The sequence below is a fragment of the Scyliorhinus torazame genome, chromosome X, assembly GCF_047496885.1.
Source record: "Scyliorhinus torazame isolate Kashiwa2021f chromosome X, sScyTor2.1, whole genome shotgun sequence".
Taxonomy (NCBI): Eukaryota; Metazoa; Chordata; class Chondrichthyes; order Carcharhiniformes; family Scyliorhinidae; genus Scyliorhinus; species Scyliorhinus torazame.
The window spans coordinates 31,404,321-31,425,126 of record NC_092738.1 but is presented as its reverse complement, the minus strand read 5'-3'; the positions used below and the strand labels follow the sequence as shown (position 1 = coordinate 31,425,126).

The 20,806-nt window shown below is 50.9% G+C and overlaps 1 protein-coding gene across 2 annotated transcripts in view; it reads left to right on the top strand.

Moving 5' to 3' along the window:
• Positions 1-20,806, top strand: part of LOC140405484 (bromodomain adjacent to zinc finger domain protein 2A-like) — a 389,217-nt gene that overhangs the window by 218,844 nt on the left and 149,567 nt on the right. For both annotated transcript variants that reach the window (XM_072493982.1, XM_072493981.1), the window contains exons 8-13: positions 6,854-6,962; positions 8,210-8,311; positions 9,453-9,663; positions 15,043-15,104; positions 17,481-17,654; positions 19,721-19,975. In XM_072493982.1, the coding sequence (XP_072350083.1) occupies positions 6,854-6,962; positions 8,210-8,311; positions 9,453-9,663; positions 15,043-15,104; positions 17,481-17,654; positions 19,721-19,975 (913 nt within the window). The remainder of the gene's footprint in view (positions 1-6,853; positions 6,963-8,209; positions 8,312-9,452; positions 9,664-15,042; positions 15,105-17,480; positions 17,655-19,720; positions 19,976-20,806) is intronic.

The window sequence follows — 20,806 nt, the reverse complement described above, 5'->3', positions numbered from 1 at the left end:
GAGTGACTAAACCACGGCAATTTCTTACGCTCGATTATCTGGGACATTGATTCCAACTCTTTCCCTGACAACATAATTATTGGCTCGCTGTTGCCAGTCAATCTCAAAGGCTCTTTGAGGCATCTCTGGTCATAAGTGACAAGTCTTTGTTCCTGTGCTAGAGCAACGTAGTGCACTGCGTTGTAGGTCTGGAATTAGATTGGTAATGGCCAGTTCTTGTTACCAGGCCTTTCTTAACACACCAAATGCTTCATCTGCATAATGTGGTTTATATTCAGCTTCTCTAAGGAGCAATTAAATTAAGGTAACCGTGGCACCCCTGATCTTCTGGGCTACCTTCCAGTGTTATGTGAGTGTCACCTGAAACTGGTTTCCAATTTGTCTCATTCTGCTGTTTTCATCATTAATCATGATTATTGGTTGGCATCGTTCAGAATGTGTCACCTGCCTGTGTTCTGCACACAAATTCTCATGCACTCCAAAATAATTAATTGTGTGAAACACTTTGCACCATTTCAATGTGAGAAGGCGCAATATAAATGCATTATTATCATCATATTTCCTCTCTGCGCTAATTCTAGACCATTGGTTAACACAATTGCATTGAATGATCTGTCTGTGCTGTTTTCATGAAATATATTTGCAAACAACGGATGATTCTGTCAGATTAACAGATCAATTTCCTCCCCCTATGATGTTAACTGCAAGTCCAAGGGATGTGGTCTCCAGCCACGATGCCTGCTTCTTTACCAAAGTAATACAATGGTGACCCTGTTGATGAGAGTGCCACAGAGCTGCGGTGAACTCCTAGTCCTTTGTCTTCCTTCGTTCTCTGTGCAAAGCCCTGGAGGTCCTGCTCCCGCTTTGACACACCCCAGCTGGGCCTCAGCAGCTTTGCTCCGGATGTTCATTTTTCTTTTGTTGCTCTCCTGCTTTTTCTAACGGCACGGACACGTGCTGAGATTCTGGTTCCACGGGCACCAAGCAGTCCCCAGGTCTCTCGCGCAAATGACCATCTTTTAACATCTGAGTATCAACGCTGCGCGTGAAGCAGGTGATTTTACCAAGTGGCCCACCCCAGCTGAGCCCAGTGCTGGTCCTGCGCAGTGTACAACCATGTACACGTTCCAGCAGTGCTGACTGGACAGCGCTCAGGAGCAGGAGCTGACGTTCCTGTCTCCTCTCGTCCATGGATGCTGAGCCCAGTCGTTGCTTCCTTCTCCGGTCCCCCCGTCGCACGTTTCTCGGGGGTGCGCCAATCGCTGGCCGCAGGATTCTCTTTTCCCGCCGCTTGTCAATGGGATTTCCCATTGAAGCCACCCCACGCTGACGGGAAACCCACGAGCAGGGGTGCACTGCCAGCGGGAACAGAGAATCCCAACAGCCGGAGAATTCTGACCCAAGTAATTCAGCGCAAATCAGGGAATGAAGTTGGTGTGGATGGTTTCGCAACACTAGCCCAGGGAGCCGACTTCATTCATGCTCTTTGGTGATAGCCCACATGTCATGATCCTTCATCAGAATCATGCTATCAGTTGCTGCCTTGAGCTTATGTTATTGGTGATAGTAGACACTCCACCCACTTCTCCTTTGACTCTCGGGCACCCACACATAACTTCCCTGATTCTCATCGATTTGTATCTTCCATCCTGTTTGACCCGAATGCCTCAGAAGCTTTTGCTGGATTAGAGGCCAGGATCTTACCGTGTGGATCCTGTGGTTCCTTTCCTTTCCTGGATGTCGGGATAATGATCCCCCTTTTCAATCCCTTGGCTGATTTTCTTGCTTTGTTGAGCAGTAGCTTCTCTATCTCCCTTTAACATTTCCGCTGATGTGACCCATTGCTCTGCAGTTCCATTTCTGATGAAATAACGTGTATGTAAGTTCATTCAAAATAAAACACCCCCTTTTACAAAGTCGTTTCTCTGCTTTAATGTTATTTTCCCACCTCATGCACACACTGTTTTGCAATTGGACAATCAGAGACGCACTCAGCTATGAGGTCTGCCAGGCCATTAAAGCCACAAAACAAACAAGTGTTTGCTTGTTTTGGGGATTTTACTGCTCACCTGCTTACAATGGAATTCATCACCAAAAGCGCTGGTTCAGAACTCCCGCTGCCTCACTGATGTAATGGATAATTGCCCTGTGCAGTTTGGTACAGAGGCAAATTGTGCTCCAGCCATCTTCCTGACTGAGGGCAGCTAACTCAGAACAGACCATGGATCACCTTGGAGACCTTCCTGGTCTATATGACCCAGCAACACACAGTGCACCAGTTGCGGCAGGGGTGGGTTCAGCTGTTTTTTAATAGAATGCGGCTACCTCCAGTCAGATGGCAAAATAGGTTTTTGCTGAGGCATTTCTGATTAACATGCTCTGTATATATCTTCTGGAATGGATTTCCAAAATCCATTGCCATCTGGCTGTCAGCGACGGCATTCCTCCTGCTGCTCCTGTGTACCAAGCTCAGTAATCCTTCCTGGCAGCACTTTCAATAAAAGTGTTGTAACAGCTCCTTCAGGTTCCTGCTCGTCTTCCTCCAGCATCATTCAGCGGGGAGGTGACGTGGCTCCAAAAGCAGTAAGTTACTGTATCGCCAAATGCCCCAAGGGGATCTGCTGTGACTCAACCCAGAAATAAAAACATGTTAAAGGAGAAAACCTTTCCCTTTCTACTTGCAAGTAGTCTGCACTGAATCATTGCTCCCAGGTTGTGCTGCAGCTGTTGTCCAGGACTGCCCTCCTGCTGGTGCTGTTATTGTCCTGGGCTGTCCTCCTGCTGGTGCTGTTATTGGCCAGGACTGCCCTCCTGCTGGTGCTGTTATTGGCCAGGACTGCCCTCCTGCTGGTGCTGTTATTGGCCAGGACTGCCCTCCTGCTGGTGCTGTTATTGTCCTGGGCTGTCCTCCTGCTGGTGCTGTTATTGGTCAGGGCTGCCCTCCTGCTGGTGCTGTTATTGTCCTGGGCTGCCCTCCTGCTGGTGCTGTTATTGGCCAGGACTGCCCTCCTGCTGGTGCTGTTATTGGTCAGGACTGCCCTCCTGCTGGTGCTGTTATTGGTCAGGGCTGCCCTCCTGCTGGTGCTGTTATTGGTCAGGACTGCCCTCCTGCTGGTGCTGTTATTGGCCAGGACTGCCCTCCTGCTGGTGCTGTTATTGTCCTGGGCTGTCCTCCTGCTGGTGCTGTTATTGGCCAGGGCTGCCCTCCTGCTGGTGCTGTTATTGTCCTGGGCTGCCCTCCTGCTGGTGCTGTTATTGGCCAGGACTGCCCTCCTGCTGGTGCTGTTATTGGCCAGGGCTGCCCTCCTGCTGGTGCTGTTATTGGTCAGGACTGCCCTCCTGCTGGTGCTGTTATTGGTCAGGACTGCCCTCCTGCTGGTGCTGTTATTGTCCTGGGCTGTCCTCCTGCTGGTGCTGTTATTGTCCTGGGCTGTCCTCCTGCTGGTGCTGTTATTGGCCAGGGCTGTCCTCCTGCTGGTGCTGTTATTGGTCAGGGCGGCTCTCCTGCTGGTGCTGTTATTGGCCAGGGCGGCCCTTCTGCTGGTGCTATTAATGGCCCTTCTGCTGGTGCTGCTGTTGCTGCCCTGGTTCATCTTGCTCACACAGACTGGCTGACCTCTCTACAAGTCCCCAGTGCTACACCAAGATCTTTGAATCCCAAACTGACACGAGTCTTGCTCCAGTCATCTGCTCAATTCCACGCACTCCAACCTCTCGAGCTAATTCTGGATTTTCCAACCTCTCAAGCCAATCCCCGGACTCCTGCAATCGCTTGCCTTCCCCCAAACTTTAAATGTCAGACTCGAGCTGTCTTTGGTTAGTCTTATGGTTTGTATAAACGCTTACATTGAACTTTGCTGACCTTGGCATTTGCAGTTGTTCCCAATCAGTCCCTGAACTCGCCCCAGCAACCCACTCAGCCTTAAATGACCCCAGCAGGCTTAACATAGTTCCTGTTTGACCTAAAGCAGCACTCACAATTCTGACCCAACTGGTCGCCATCCCCTGTAACTGAGCTCCCAATGGTTGTGAAGTCTGTAACCATGATTGCTGCTGTTCCCTGGCCCACACATGCTACTCTTGAACAGAGCTTTTCTGCCTGCTCTCCCCGACTTACCTCATTCTCCTCATGCTTTCCAGCTCATTTTCTCTCCTCTTGTGTTCCCACTTCCGAAAATCAACTCTCTCTTTACTCCCCAGCTCAATCTATTGCCAATTCTTGCTGCACTCCGTGGCACAATACTCTCATGCCTTCCAAGCAAGCTCACGGCTTTCCTCTGCTTCAAAGTGACCAGCCTCCACCACACCTATCCTGACACATACCCTCGTTGTCGCTCTGTTCCCGGCTCATGGTGCCTTCACCGTGAACCGCTCGAGGATTAATGTCTCAAACATTTCCCCACCTTCCTTCTTCCTCGTTTGCACTTCTGAACCGTCCTCCACCAGCCCCTGACTGAATCTCCGGCCCTTCCTCTCGGCATCATCCTTTGAAAATGTCTGCTTCTTGCGAACAAACTCCTCCCTGTCTACGACCAGCACAACCCCCTTCCTGCAGAAACACATGCCATACTGGGCTTGACTGAAACCTGACTTACAAATGGTACCTCCTTCACCAAATCACCAATGGCTGAAGTGTCATGCGTATCATCATCCAACTCCGAAAAAGAACTCTCAAATGCATCTCACTCCAATCTTTGTCATCATCCTCCACAATGCACATTCAATGTGCACCTCCCTAGTATATCCCTCCAACCTCCCTCAACTGCCTGTAAATTCATCTTCTCTGGGGCTAGTTTAGCACACTGGGCTAAATCGCTGGCTTTGAAAGCAGACCAAGGCAGGCCAGCAGCACGGTTCAATTCCCGTACCAGCCTCCCCGAACAGGTGCCGGAATGTGGCGACTAGGGGCTTTTCACAGTAACTTAATTTCAAGCCTACTTGTGACAATAAGCGATTTTCATTTCATTTCTCCATGCAGTTCACCATCTCCCTTCATTCTCTCTTCTTTGTCCCTCTTGTCCCTGCATCTAATTCCTTCAAAAGTGCCTGTGCCCCACCCCAGCCTCCTCCCAGCTCCCAGCTCAAATTCTCTAACGTCAAGGTTGTTGCTGCACTTCCAGAGTGCCTAAACCACATTAATAGCTTTGCTCCCAACATTCTTCTTTTCTGTCCCCAACTGGACCCTCCATAAACTGCAACTCCTCCAGAATTCCGTGGCCTGAATCCCTCTGCACACAATCCTGAGTCCTTTCATTCCTCCCCTTGCTAAGCTGAACTGACTCTCTGTGCCACAACCTCTTGACTTTAAGGTGCCCATTCTTGCATTCAGATCTCTCATGACCTCGACCCACCCTACCTCAGCAATGTACCCCAACCACACGTTCTCACAAGTACACGCTGTTCCTCCAGTTTGCTCCTTCCCACTTTACTGGTTATTCTTTGAAGCACCATCTCCTCATCCTCGATAAGGACATGCCCTGCCACCTTCCTTTCTTATTTCCAACGGCCTCCTCAAAAACACTTCCCTTTGCTGAAGCTTTCACGTCCTTTCTTCCACCCTGTAAAACCCCAGCCAGGGGGAAACAATCTCTCAGTACACACCCTGTCAAACCACAGCCAGGGGGAAACAATCTCTCAGTATCCACCCTGTCAAACCACAGCCAGGGGGAAACAATCTCTCAGTATCCACCCTGTCAAACCACAGCCAGGGGGAAACAATCTCTCAGTATCCACCCTGTCAAACCCCAGCCAGGGGAAAACATTCTCTCAGTATCCACCCTGTCAAACCCCAGCCAGGAGGAAACAATCTCTCAGTATCCACCCTGTCAAACCCCAGCCAGGGGGAAACAATCTCTCAGTATCCACCCTGTCAAACCCCAGCCAGGGGGAAACAATCTCTCCGTATCCACCCTGTCAATCCCCAGCCAGGGGAAAACAATCTCTCAGTATCCACCCTGTCAAACCCCAGCCAGGAGGAAACAATCTCTCAGTATCCACCCTGTCAAACCCCAGCCAGGGGGAAACAATCTCTCCGTATCCACCCTGTCAAACCCCAGCCAGGGGGAAACAATCTCTCAGTATCGACCCTGTCAAACCCCAGCCAGGGGGAAACAATCTCTCCGTATCCACCCTGTCAAACCCCAGCCAGGGGGAAACAATCTCTCCGTATCCACCCTGTCAAACCCCAGCCAGGGGGAGACAATCCCTCAGTATCCACCCTGTCAAACCCCAGCCAGGGGGAAACAATCTCTCTGTATCCACCCTGTCAAACCCCAGCCAGGGGGAAACAATCTCTCAGTATCCACCCTGTCAAACCCCAGCCAGGGGGAAACAATCTCTCAGTATCCACCCTGTCAAACCCCAGCCAGGGAGAAACAATCTCTCAGTATCCACCCTGTCAAACCCCAGTCAGGGAGAAACAATCTCTCAGTATCCACCCTGTCAAACCCCAGCCAGGGGGAAACAATCTCTCAGTATCCACCCTGTCAAAACCCCAGCCAGGGGGAAACAATCTCTCCGTATCCACCCTGTCAAACCCCAGCCAGGGGGAAACAATCTCTCAGTATCCACCCTGTCAAACCCCAGCCAGGGGGAAACAATCTCTCAGTATCCACCCTGTCAAACCCCTTCAGAACCTTTCTTTGAGATCAGCTCCCATCCTTCTAAACTCCAGAGAGAGTAAGCTCAATTTACTCAGCTGTCTGCACAGCCCCTCCACCAGGGACGGTTCAAGACTCAGAGGCACACCATTAGCTGAAAGGGGCGAAGAGAAAACTGAGAGATGCCTTTTTAAAAATAAATTTCAACTTGATTCTTGCTTCCCAAATGATAAGAGATAAATTGTGTTTATCAGATGGAGGCGTGAGATCAGAATAAAGACGGTCGAGAGCCGCCTGCAAGGGGAAACCACATATTATGCCCCCTGTGGAAAGAGGTTACGTCAGTTCCCTGAAGTTATTAAGGTAATTACCACCAAAAAAAAAGAACTGCACAATGTGAATGGCCTTCTACTGTATGATAACTTGCCTCTGGGAGATACTTCAATAAAGCTTTTTTATTCCTGTCTGGGTTGCTCCACTCCTCACCAGAGGGCATTGACTTATTGGGGGCACGTTGGCACAGCGGTTAGCACTGCTGCCTCACAGCGCCAGGGACCCGAGTTGAATTCCAGCCTCGGGTGACTGTGTGTGGAGTTTGCACTTCCTCCCCGTGTCTGCGTGGGTTTCCTCCGGGAGGTCCGGTTTCCTCTCACAGTCCAATGTTCTGTAGGTTAGGTGGATTGGCCATGATAAATTGCCCCGTAATGTCCAAAGATGTTTAGGTTAGGTGGGGTTACGGGGATTGGGGGTGGGTGGAGGCTAGGTAGGGTGCTCTTTTGGAGGGTCGTTGCAGACTCGATAGGCCGAATGGCCGCCTTCTGCACTGTAGGGGTTCAATACCTCGTTTGGTCCATTTTATCTTTCCGCCATGTTGTCCTGCCTCAGCTCGGAAGGTGGAACTGAGTAACTACTGCAGACATCTTCACTATCTGTGCTGCACCTTACCACCATGGGAGGGATCTCCAAGTCATAGTGCTCCCGAGAATCAGCAAGACTTTTCCGAGAGGCTATCGCGTTCAGTGGCTAACCTTTGACCTTGTCCTTTTAATGAGTCCAATGTTGTGTGGCTGGAATGCGTCCTTTACCCACCATGTGTTCTTCACTTTTTAGACCCTGTTAGTGATGGAACAGTGTTCCAATTTCTTCCCACAAATGATAGCTTCCCCAGTGAGATCACCAGACCGTCTTGCTTTAAATTGCAATGTGACAGCATCTTCTAAACTTCCAAGGGGTTTAGACGCTTTACAAATTGTAGGAACCTTGGTCTTACTCCAGTGAGAATTCCAACAGCACGGTAATCTCGCAGTGAAAGACTAAAAATGTCAACCCTGCCAGATTCTGTCTACTTACCCTTCGTTTCACGACACAGTGACAGGAATTCTCCGGCCATTGGGATTCTTTGTTCCCCCCCGGCAGCGCACCCAGCCTGTGGGTTTCCCGCCGCTGTGGGGTGGCTTCAATGGGAAATTGAAGGGAAGAGAATCCCACCGCCGGCGAATGGCGCGCCACCGGGAAACACGCGGCTGTGGGGGGGCCGGAGAATCCCACCTGGAGTTTGCCCCGCATTGCCAATTAGAAACAAGACAATTTGTGTTCTGTTCTTTTTCCAGTACCTGGTTCGAAACGCAGTGACAGAAGTCAGTCGGGAACATTTCAGTTTCAGTCCCCGGATGAATGTGGGAGAGTTTTTTGAAGCACAAGACTGCTCTGAGGTCTGTACAGGCTTTTGTTCCCAATCAGAAATGTGTTCTTTTACTTGCCTGCAGTCTGGTTTTAGCATCTTGCTTCCAATTTTAGCCCAAATCTGAGGAAAGTGGAGATTTGCTTCTCACCTAGTGTTACCCAATGTTAACGAGTGAAGATCCAGCCTCCACCCAAGGTTCAGTCCATGTGTCTGGGCGGCTTGACTTGGGAGATTTGGAGGTGGCAAACGTGCCTGCTGATCCTCCCTCTCTCCTCCTATCGAGCGATTTGCCTTTCACCTGTCATTTCTCCTTGGCAACAGTCAAGGTTGGGAACCAGGACTTGCGAGGAATGTTTGACAGAAGCCCATATCCAGTCACTTCCTGCCCAGCCCAATGGTATTGCAAGCCCCTGGCATCTCCGGCTATCGAGCCTTAAAGAACAGTTCACCACCGTACATTTAAGTGAGCCTCATGTTATGGGTCAGGGTTTAGAGAACCCCAAAGTGTATCATGGAGTTCACCTGACCCACAACCTTTAATAGATTGTGGTATGGGGAGCACATGGCCCACTCTACAGGTGTGGTACAGCAGAAATGGAAAAGTATTTTTTAAAGCAAAACAATGTGTATTCTATAAACTCAAGTTAACTTTTTTAAAACAGAGTGAACATCTTAGCAACCATCAATTCAAATACAACCCCCAAAGAATACAACACTAAGTAATCCTTAAACTTTCCTTTTAACATCCATAAGACTTAAAAAAACCTTTTAACAGAAGCACATCAGGTTTAAATTCACTACTGAGAACAGTTATCACACTGAATTCACCAAATGATCAAGAGATAGCCTTTTCATGGCAGAGAGATCAGCTGTACACATTCTGTGGCTGACTGCAGCTCCAACACTGAAACAAAGCCAAAAAAACACAGACACACCCAAGCTTTTCTCAAAGTGAAACTAAAAGCTGACAGACAGCCCAGCTCCACCCACACTCTGACATCACTGCAGTAATAAACACCCATTTCTTAAAGGTACACCCACTGCAGTTATTCTATAAAAAACACCCATTTCTTAAAGGTACTCTCACATGACACTCACCACAGACAAAGCTCTCAGTTTTGTCCCTCCTGAAGCAGTGATTGCTCTTTCTGTCTGATTTTTTTTATCAGGGTATGCAGTGGTGTAAGCTTAATGCAGAAGAAATCCCTTTACGGATTAAAGCCATGATGGGCAGACGAGGACGACCGCCAAATCCTAACAAGCAGCGAGTCCCAAAACAGCCAAAGGTCAAGCGAGGCAAAGGAAGGCCACCAAAGGTCAAGACAGTGATATGGCTTAACAACACCCAGTTAAAACTCATGAAAAGAATCGAATCTCAAGGTACGATCTGATCTCGTTCCTTTTCTTAAAACAGTATAACCTCTTTTCTAGGCCTTTTCTGAATGCATATATTTATCAAAGAACAAAGAAAAGTACAGCACAGGAACAGGCCCTTCGGCCCTCCAAGCCTGTGCCGATCATGCTGTCCTACTAAACTACAATCTTTTGCACTTCCGGGGTCCGTATCCCTCTATTCCCATCCTATTCATATATTTGTCAAGATGCCCCTTAAACGTCACTATCGTCCCTGCTTCCACCACCTCCTCCAGCAGCGAGTTCCAGGCACCCACTACCCTCTGTGTAAAAAACGTGCCTCGTACATCTCCTCTAAACCTTGCCCCTCGCATCTTAAACCTATGCCCCCTAGTAATTGACCCCTCTACCTTGGGAAAAATCCTCTGATTATCCACTCTGTCTATGCCCCTCTTAATTTTGTAGACCTCTATCAGGTCGCCCCTCAACCTCCGTCGTTCCAGTGAGAACAAACCGAGTTTATTCAACCTCTCCTCATAGCTAATGCCCTCCACACCAGGCAACATCCTGGTAAATCTCTTCTGCACCCTCTCTAAAGCCTCCACATCCTTCTGGTAGTGTGGCGACCAGAACTGAACACTATACTCCAAGTGTGGCCTAACTAAGGTTCTATACAGCTGCAACATGACTTGCCAATTCTTATACTCAATGCCCCGGCCAATGAAGGCAAGCATGCCGTATGCCTTCTTGACTACCTTCTCCACCTGTGTTGCCCCTTTCAGTGACCTGTGGACCTGTACTCCTAGATCTCTCTGACTGTCAATACTCTTGAGGATTCTACCATTCACTGTATATTCCCTACCTGCATTAGACCTTCCAAAATGCATTATCTATCAGTATAATGTTAATGCTTTACATTGTTGTCACTCTGTTCCTTCCAACCGCTCTCCCAATTTTATTTTTCCGTTCCCCTCTCTTTTGAAAGATTTTGACTTGTGCTGATATGAAGTTCTAAAGGTTCCAGTAATGCCCCCCCACCCCATCCCATCCGCTCCTCATTAATTAGCGTAGACAGTGAATCACTGTGTGATCCTATCACTCTCCGACTTCCACACGTGTGCATCAGGACTGGGATGTTGGGAATGCGCACATCGTGATCGGCATCGTGGGCTTTGGACGTTAGTGAGACATCAGAGCCGTGGCTAATTTCTTTTTATTCCCGCCCCCCCCAGATCAGTGCTGCACCAGATTAACCATGGAATTATTGGAGCCCCTTCTCCTCTTTTGTTCATGTCTCTCTTCCCCGTTCAAGAATGTCCTGCTCCCAGGCTTCCCCCAGTTCTGTTCTTGAACTGTCCTTAGGGAGGTGCTTGTCAACAAAACAAACATAAAGGAAGACTTGCATTTTTACAGCGCTTTACACAACCACGGGACACTTGCGTGCTCTCCAACCAGTTCAGTACTTTAGAAATGTAGTCACTATTGTATCGTAGGGAACACCACAGACATCGTACACACAACAAACTGCCACAAACCGCGTTGTGTTATGGGCCAGGGCTTAGAGAACCCAAAAGTGGAAAAAAAAAATGAAAATCGCTTATTGTCACAAGTAGACTTCAAATGAAGTTACTGTGAAAAGCCCCTAGTCGCCACATTCCGGCGCCTGTTCGGGGAGGCTGGTACGGTTATTGAACCGTGCCCCTGGCCTGCCTTGGTCTGCTTTACAAGCCAGCGATTCAGCCCAGTGTGCTAAACCAGCCCATATCCAGTCACTTCCTGCCCAGCCCAATGGTATTGCAAGCCCCTGGCATCTCCGGCTATCGAGCCTTAAAGAACAGTTCACCACCGTACATTTATGTGAGTCTCATGTTATGGGCCAGAGTTTAGAGAACCCCAAAGTGTATCATGGAGTTCACCTGACCCACAACTTTTAATAGATTGTGGTATGGGGGGCACACGGCCCACTCTACAGGTGTGGTACAGCAGAAATGGAAAAGTATTTTTTAAAGCAAAACAATGTTTATTCTATCAACTCAAGTTAACCTTTTTAAAACATACAGTGAACATCTTAGCAACCATCAATTCAAATACAACCCCCAAAGATTACAACATTCTAAGTAATCCTTAAACTTTCCTTTTAACATCTATAAGACTTTAAAAAAACTTTTAACAGAAGCACATCAGGTTTAAATTCACTACTGAGAACAGTTATCACACTGAATTCACCAAATGATCAAGAGATAGTCTTTTCATGGCAGAGAGATCAACAGTACACCTGCTCTGTCTGGCTTCAGCTCCAACACTGAAAACAAAACTAAAACACAGCCTGGAGCAAACAGCCTAAAATGAAAGTAAAAAGCTGACAGACAGCCCAGCTCCACCCACACTCTGACATCACTGCAGCAATATGAGCAGCCAAACATTTCTTAAAGCGACATTCTCATGACAATTGTGAAATCTGATTTTTGTGATGATGATGGAGGGATAAATATTGACCAGGACACCAGGGAGAAGTCCCCTGCCTTGGGATCTTTCACATCTATATGAACAGGCAGATGGGGCCTCAGTTAAACATCTCATCCAATAGCTCCCTCAATATTAGCTGGAGTTTCAGCTTTGATTTCTGTGCACAGTCCCTGGAGTGGGACGTGCCCCTGAGTCACCAGCTTCCAGGCTCAAGAACGCTCCCAAAGAAACCACGGCTGACACTCCCAACTGTTCTGAGTTGTTTGTTTGTCTCTGTTCAGTCTGCACAGAGCGGTTTGTGTCAGAAGGTTGTGGGTTCAAGTTGCACTCCAGGGATCGGGCTGAGGGGGCGTCGCACTGTGGGAGGCACCACCTATCATATCTGATGTTAAACCGAGTCTGTCCTCGAAGGTGGATGCGCAAAGATGCCGTGTAAATGAGCAGTGCGGAGTTCCCTCCGGTGCCTTGGCCAATATTTATCCCTCCGCTAACACCTCTGTGGATTCAAGAAGACCTTCTCAGGGATGGGCAACACCAAGCTGGCCTCGCCAGCGACGTCTACACCTCATGAGAGAATAAAAGAAAACAGATTCCAGGTCATTAACACATTGCTGTATGTAGACGTTTGCTGTGTGTGGATTGTCTGCAGCATTGACTACGCTTCAAAAACACATCATTAGGTGTAAAGTGCTTTGGGACAAGCCCTGAGTGTGTGAAAAGCTTGATCGAAAGGCAGGTCTTTTTCTTTGACTGTTAAAACCTGAGTCCTACCAACCCTCTGGTTACTTCTTCTGAAAAGAATATTCTTGCTGACCTCCTGATCAGAGCTGCCTCTGTGACACTATTGGCAAACTGACACAGTGCTTTGCTGCATACCCTGAGTTCACATCAACCTTCAGTCCTCATTGATTCCAGCTAAGGGGAGGGGAGAGGGTGAAGCTGTCCCTTCAGATATCACCGTCTACCTGGCCAAACCGCATAATTGATGCAAAGGTGATGACCCAATCAGGAGTCTAACTGGTGTATGTCACAACTTGTCGTTTTCCTTATAATTCACAAATTATTTATTTATTTAACAATTAATCACGGGACAATTTGCGACGAGAAGCATTTACTTGACCATGTCCAGGAGAATTCCCTTCAATATTCAGTGGGATCCTGTCTGCCGTTTGGACGTGGGGTATAATGTCTTCAACCACCCAGGTTCCACGTCCCATATCGAGACCGGCCAAGTGCCACCCACCACACTAGGGACGCACGGCTGACCATAGAAGGAAGCTGATCGAACAATATTCCCTTCAGTAAAACTGCTTGTGCTTCTCTCTCTGTCTGGTGTCTTGCTTGTAAGCCACTAAACACCAGCAAGGCGGGGGACTTTGAAATGCTCGTCACAGGATTGATTCTTCAGGATTTCTGCTCATTTGCCAGGGTAAAGGTGAAACTGTATTGAGTGTTGAGAGGCTCCCTTGGGAATTCTCAGTAATGGATCCTTCCACAGTCTGCTCTGCATTTCACAATGAAGCCCAAGAAACCGATTATTTATAATTAAGGCTGATTTGAATTCTGGCTCGGCTTTCCTGAAATATAGCTCACATTTTATTGCGTTCATATGCTTCCTGATTGATCATTATGTGAGCTGGGCGATTAGCATGCAGTGCTTGCCCAGAGGGAGGTGTCCTTGGCTGTGGCTCACTCCCTTCCACCTTTTAAAGGCTGGTCACAGGGTGGCATTGGCAGAGACGAAGGAGCAGGTTATGTGCCAGTCCTCTCAGCTGGCGAGCCCGTAAAACTTTAACGCGGGCTATCTCCCTCACTCTTCCCCCCTCACACCGGGCAAAGAAAAGTTACAATCGCCACACAAAATAGATATTTTGCACAGTGGGGGTTAGCCGCCTGTTATCAGATTTGGATGGATGTAAAAGTGGGCTGCTGAATTCATAATGCCCGTTTGCACCCGATTTCCCCCCCCCCCCCCCGCCCCGCCCACCCCATTTCCCCCCCCCCGCCCGCCTTGACCCCGTCCCGAACCCTCCCTGTCCCCGTCCCGAACCCTCCCTGTCCCCGTCCCGAACCCTCCCTGTCCCCGTCCCGAACCCTCCCTGTCCCCGTCCCAAACCCTCCCTGTCCCCGTCCCGAACCCTCCCTGTCCCCGTCCCGAACCCTCCCTGTCCCCGTCCCGAACCCTCCATGTCCCCGTCCCGAACCCTCCCTGTCCCCGTCCCGAACCCTCCCTGTCCCCGTCCCGAACCCTCCCTGTCCCCGTCCCGAACCCTCCCTGTCCCCGTCCCGAACCCTCCCTGTCCCCGTCCCGAACCCTCCCTGTCCCCGTCCCGAACCCTCCCTGTCCCCGTCCCGAACCCTCCCTGTCCCCGTCCCGAACCCTCCCTGTCCCCGTCCCGAACCCTCCCTGTCCCCGTCCCGAACCCTCCCTGTCCCCGTCCCGAACCCTCCCTGTCCCCGTCCCGAACCCTCCCTGTCCCCGTCCCGAACCCTCCCTGTCCCCGTCCCGAACCCTCCCTGTCCCCGTCCCGAACCCTCCCTGTCCCCGTCCCGAACCCTCCCTGTCCCCGTCCCGAACCCTCCCTGTCCCCGTCCCGAACCCTCCCTGTCCCCGTCCCGAACCCTCCCTGTCCCCGTCCCGAACCCTCCCTGTCCCCGTCCCGAACCCTCCCTGTCCCCGTCCCGAACCCTCCCTGTCCCCGTCCCGAACCCTCCCTGTCCCCGTCCCGAACCCTCCCTGTCCCCGTCCCGAACCCTCCCTGTCCCCGTCCCGAACCCTCCCTGTCCCCGTCCCGAACCCTCCCTGTCCCCGTCCCGAACCCTCCCTGTCCCCGTCCCGAACCCTCCCTGTCCCCGTCCCGAACCCTCCCTGTATTCCAATGACATTGGATGCAGTGTATTGAAAGCTGATTAATTAACCCTCTTTGTGATTTTTTTTAGCTGTTCTGAATGAAAAGGAGAAACAGAAGCTGAAAGCCTTGCTGAATAAATTGAAGCAAAAGGTTTGAAATAGAAATATTATTAGAATTCAGCCACCAGGCATATTGGGCGCAGGGTTTGAGTGAGTTCTGGCCTGATCCCGGGGTAAAGCTCCTACAGCTTTATCCACATGAAATGCACTGAGGTGGGTTTTAAAACTCAGTTGCCTGGAGCCCTGAGTATGCTGGAAATTCCATTCTAATTGACATTAATTGGCCAAGCTCGTCAGAGAAGGTGCAAGAACAGCTTGCCGCACTGATGTTAGAATCACGGTACCACAGGAGCACCATGGGTCCAGGTTCAGTTCCGGCCTCGTCTGTGCGGAGTCGGCACGTTCTCCCCGTGTCTGCGTGGGTTTCCTCCGGGTGCTCCGGCTTCCTCCCACAGTCCAAAGATGGTTTGGTGGATTGGCCGTGCTAAATTGTCCCTTAGTGTCCAAGGGTTAGGTGGTGTTATGGGGAGGGGGAGTGGGCCGAGGTAGGGTACTCTTTCGGAGGGTCGGCGTACACTCAATGGGCCGAATGGCCTCTTTCTGCACTGTGGGGATTCTATGACTCAATATATGGACTGGAATTCTCTGCCCCCCCCCCCCCCCGCCACCCCCACCACCACCACTCCTGGGTTTCCCAGGGACATGGGGTGGTTTGTACAATGGGAAATCCTATTGACAAGCAGCGGGAAGAGGGAATGACACCGCCAGCAAACGGAATGCGGCCAAGCAACACGGGGCTGGGGGGGACTGGCGATTCCAGCCCATGGTGTTTTCTGAGATTGGGGTTAAGGCAGATAGTTTGCACCAAACTAGCCACGTTGTTAAATGCCTGATTCTGACACCTTGTGCAAAGAGGAACAATGCTAATCTTGGGCGAGATTCTCCGACCCCCCGCCGGGTCGGAGAATCACCGGGGGCTGGCGTGAATCCCGCCCCCGCCGGTTGCCAAAGTCTCCGGCACCATAGATTCGGCGGGGGCGGGAATCGCGCCGGTTGGCGGGCCCCCCCGCTCGATTCTCCGGCCCGGATGGGCCGAAGTCCCGCCGCTAAAATGCCTGTCCCGCCGGCGTAAATTAAACCACCTACCTTACCGGCGGGACAAGGCGGCGCGGGCGGGCTCCGGGGTCCTGGGGGGGGGGCGCGGGGCGATCTGGCCCCGGGGGGTGCCCCCACGGTGGTCTGGCCCGCGATCGGGGCCCACCGATCCGCGGGCGGGCCTGTGCCGTGGGGGCACTCTTTCCCTTCCGTCTCCGCCACGGTCTCCACCATGGCGGAGGCAGAAGAGACTCCCTCCACTGCGCATGCGCAGGAATGCCGTCAGCGGCCGCTGACGCTCCCGCGCATCCGCCTCCCGGAGATGTCATTGCCGCGCCAGCTGACGGGGCACCAAAGGCCTTTTCCGCCAGCTGGTGGGGCGGAAATTCGTCCGGCGCCGACCTAGCCCCTCAATGTTGGGGCTCGGCCACCAAAGGTGCGGAGCATTCTGCACCTTTGGGGCGGCGCGATGCCCGTCTGATTTGCGCCGTTTTGGGCGCCAGTCGGCAGACATCGCGCCGTTTCCGGAGAATTTCGCCCCAGGTTCTTCTCTACCCCACCCGAAAATATTGATCAACGTTGGCTAAGTGAGTGAATGAAACAGCCAACACAACATGAATTAACCTATCCACCTTAAATCAAGCTTTTATTTTCTCTCCTTCTCTATGGAAGCTCCTGGCCTTCTGGGATACAGGTCCACAGGTGCCAGCAAGTTGTCTGATACCTCACTCCAATGTCCATGTACACTGGTTGCTGCACCAAGAGTGGCGGCTCTTGCTGTTTCTCTTCCGTTTTGGTGTGCAGAACGTAAGGCCACTCAGGCAGAGATCTGCTAACTTAGCATAGTCCAGGGACTGACCCAGGGACTTTCATGCTCTGTATGACTCCATAGAGTGAATCCAGCATAGCAGTAACCACACGCCACCATCTCCCAGAGGCTTGCTGAGATCCACAGGGATTGTCTATAGATGAGGAGTTGGCTGAAGTGGGGCAAAACCACCAGCACAGGGGACTGGTTGAGCCAAGTGCCCTGTTTCTTTCCTGCATATTTGCTCTGATTTCTGTTGTGTTTTATCCCTGTTATACAGGGGACTATACTATCTGTCGGTTTTATCTCACAGATCCTGTTGCATTTGCTAGGACAATGCCATGGTCACAGAAGCCGAAAGGCATAAAAACCGGAGGAGGCTATTCAGCCCCTCTGGCGTTTCTCCTATTTATTTAGATCATGGCTATGGGATACCCATCCATCAACACATGGTGGACTGCCAGCTTGTACGGCTCAGTTGGTCAGCGCAGTTTGTAACATAAAGCTGTCAAGGAAAAGATACAGTGAATCCCTGACATTTTTGTTTTCTCTGCTGCATAACAGGGGCAGGCCAAACGCAGACCAGAGCGGAAGCTGAAGAAAGCACAAAGAGTAAAAAAGGATCAGAAGGAGAAGCAGGTGAAGAAGCGACAGAAACTGAAACGGAGACAGCAGAAGCTGCAGCTCCGTCAGGAGATGAAGAAACCCACTGAAGACCTGTACTTAACCGATCACAAGGTCAGCCGCCACTCTGGGCCACAGCCCAGAGCAAACGGGGATTGTGAAGTAACTGTCAAAGGAAAGGGCCAAGCTCACAATGGATGCGATTTAATACAGAGCATGCGTGGGGCTTCCCTTCTCCGCACCGGCCCCCGGGCAATATAGCGGAGCCCTACAGGTGGCCGGCGCGGAGTAAAATAGGCCCCCACGGAGCCAGCCCCCCCCGCCGATCGGTAGGCCCCGATCGCGTGCCAGGCCACCGTGCCCCCCCCACACACACACACAACTTCCAGGTCCCGCCTTGTGGGACCATATGTAACCCACGCCGGCGGGACTGGCCCAAACTCGTCGGCCCGGAGAATCGCCGGGGGTGGGGCTGGTGTTAACGGCCCCCGACCGGCACGGCGGGAATCCCGCCGGCGCTCAAGAATCAGCGCCGGAGAATGGGGAGGCCGTCGGCGATTTCCGCGTCCCCCCCGGGATTCTCCGACCCGGCGCGGGGTCGGAGAATCCCGGCCAGTGTCACTCAGGTCACGAGGAGGCTCTGTGGCGCAGTGGTAACTGGTCCAGAAGCTCCGGGTTTGAGTCCAACGCCAGGACTTGCAGGCCACAGAAGGAGCGTTCAACGCGATTCAACGGGCTGATAATCAGCTCGGAAATCCTTCCACCACTTCCCCCACCGTTCCCCAAAGGGTAAAAAAAAACCAGCATGAGTGTGAAAATACGGCAACAACGACTCAGGTCATTGGTCAGCTGAGCCTAATCCTGTGCTGCACACACGGTGAGTCTCTGGATAGGTATGAGGAGCGGGAACCCTGACAAATTGTTCCACAACCTATTCTCGAGTCATAGAAAGTTTACAGCACAGAAAGAGGTCACACTGTCCATTGTGGCTGCACCGGCTGAAAATCCAGCCCCCTCGGCCTAATCCCACTTCCCAGCATTTGGGCCGCAGCCCTGCAGGTTACAGCTCTTGAGGTGCAAATCCAGACACCTTTTAAATGAGCTGAGGGCTTCTGCCTCTACCACCCTTTCAGGCTGCCAGTTTCAGACCCCCACAACCCTCTCAGTGAAAATGTTTTTCCTCATCTCCCAACAAAGAACAAAGAAAAGTACAGCACAGGAACAGGCCCTTCGGCCCTCCAAGCCCGTGCAGACCATGCTGCCCGTCTAAACTAAAATCGTCTACACTTCCGGGGTCCGTACCCTCTATTCCCACCCTATTCGTGTATTTGTCAAGATGTCCCTTAAACGTCACTATCGTCCCTGCTTCCACCACCTCCTCCGGCAGCGAGTTCCAGGCACCCACTGCCCTCTGTGTAAAAAAAACTTGCCTCGTACATCTACTCTAAACCTTGCCCCTCGCACCTTAAACCTATGCCCCCTAGTAATTGACCCCTACTCTGGGAAAAAGTCCCGTCTATTTCCTCCCCTCCCCTCTAATCCATCCACCTACCCAGGGGACCGTTGTAGTGCTCACACTGGCTCCTCAGCTGAGGTCAGCAAGCTTGCTGCAAAACAGGGATCAAACCTGCCACCGTTTCTGGTTGATGCCTTTTGGTGCCAAACCGGGCGGTGCCTTTATTGACTGAGTTAGTGGAACTGGGTGGTACAAGCAACCTCAGCATGCCTGAGGTCAGGAACGGAAAACGCAGACCCCCTTGATTGCTGCCCACTGACCCAGTGCTGGAATCTACACATGTGGATGGCATTGAGCTTTCCTGTGGCATTGCTCTTGTCGGTGATACACTCAGCATTGAGAATCTGATTCATGATTGAGGCCAAAATATGGAGAATGGCTTCTTGAGAGAGATATCAGCAGTAGTTACCAACTCTGATTGGATGCAAAATGATAACAAAGCATCCGGGAGATTCATTGTGAATTCCTGAAGAGTCTAGGACAATCCTAGAGGATTGGCTTCCCTAATCAGAGTGTAATCCCAGCAAAAATCAGCACCTTCAGGAGAGGAGTGCCCCAGGCCACTAACAAAGTAGTAATGCAGATGGCATAATGACTTGGATATGATGGGCGGGAGGAACTCGGCTATATTAATGGATATCCCTGCCTTTTTGTTTTCTTCTAGCCTTTACCAGAGTTTGCCCCTATTCCTGGCCTGGTGCTTTCTGGCCGTGCCTTTTCAGACTGTCTCACAGTCATTGAGTTTTTACACAACTATGGCAAGGTACTTGGTTTCGATACCAGCAAGGATGTGCCCAGTTTGAACACCCTCCAAGAAGGCCTGCTGAATGTTGGGGACAATATGGGTAATATCCAGGATCTGCTGATTCGATTACTCCAGATTGCAGTGTTCAATCCAGGGATGCCTCATAAATACCAGGTACAGAGCCTGAATCAGTGATTAGGTTCCAAATTCGCCAGTCAAACCACTTAAAGGCCCAATGTAGCAACACAGATTGGTTGATGGGAACGAAAACAACAGTTAAGGGCGGCATGGTGGTGCAGTGGTTAGCACTGCTGCCTCACGGCGCTGAGGTTCGATCCCCGTCCCGGGTCACTGTCCATGTGGAGTTTGCACATTCTCCCCGTGTTTGCGTGGGTCTCACCCCCCACAATCCAAAGATGTGCAGGGTAGGTGGATTGGCCACGCTAAATTGCCCCTTAATTGGAAAAAATAATTGGGTACTCTAAAATAGGTGTTGTTTCAATTGGAGATGGGTTGAATGTGTTGTTCCTCAAGAGCCAGTGTTAGTTGTATAATCATTGTGTTTAATTGTTTGTCAGTGGTGGACATTAACTGGGGATTCACTTGTGCCCCTGCCAGTATGCACAGACAAACTGTGGTTGTTGGGCTAGGAGGTTGTTATAACCTGCCTGCTTACCATTGGCTGGGGACTAATGACAATCCCACAATCCTGTGGGAGTATGAGTTTCCCCAATGAGGGGGGCGGAGAAACCATTAGTAAACCCCATGTTTAAATAAAGCTGGCCAGTTTGGAACCAGCAGGAAGGAGTGTGCAGCAAGGGAAGTTGCTGCTGCTGTTATATATATGTTATTGTAAATAAATGTTATTACTTTGTATCCTTAAAACTCGTGCTGGATTCTTCGTGGCCCTCACAAAACTGGCGACGAGGGTTAAAGTGAATAGCTGTCTACACTGCTGAAGCCACCTCCCTGGATTTTTGTTGGATACAGGTTGGAAGTTGTTTT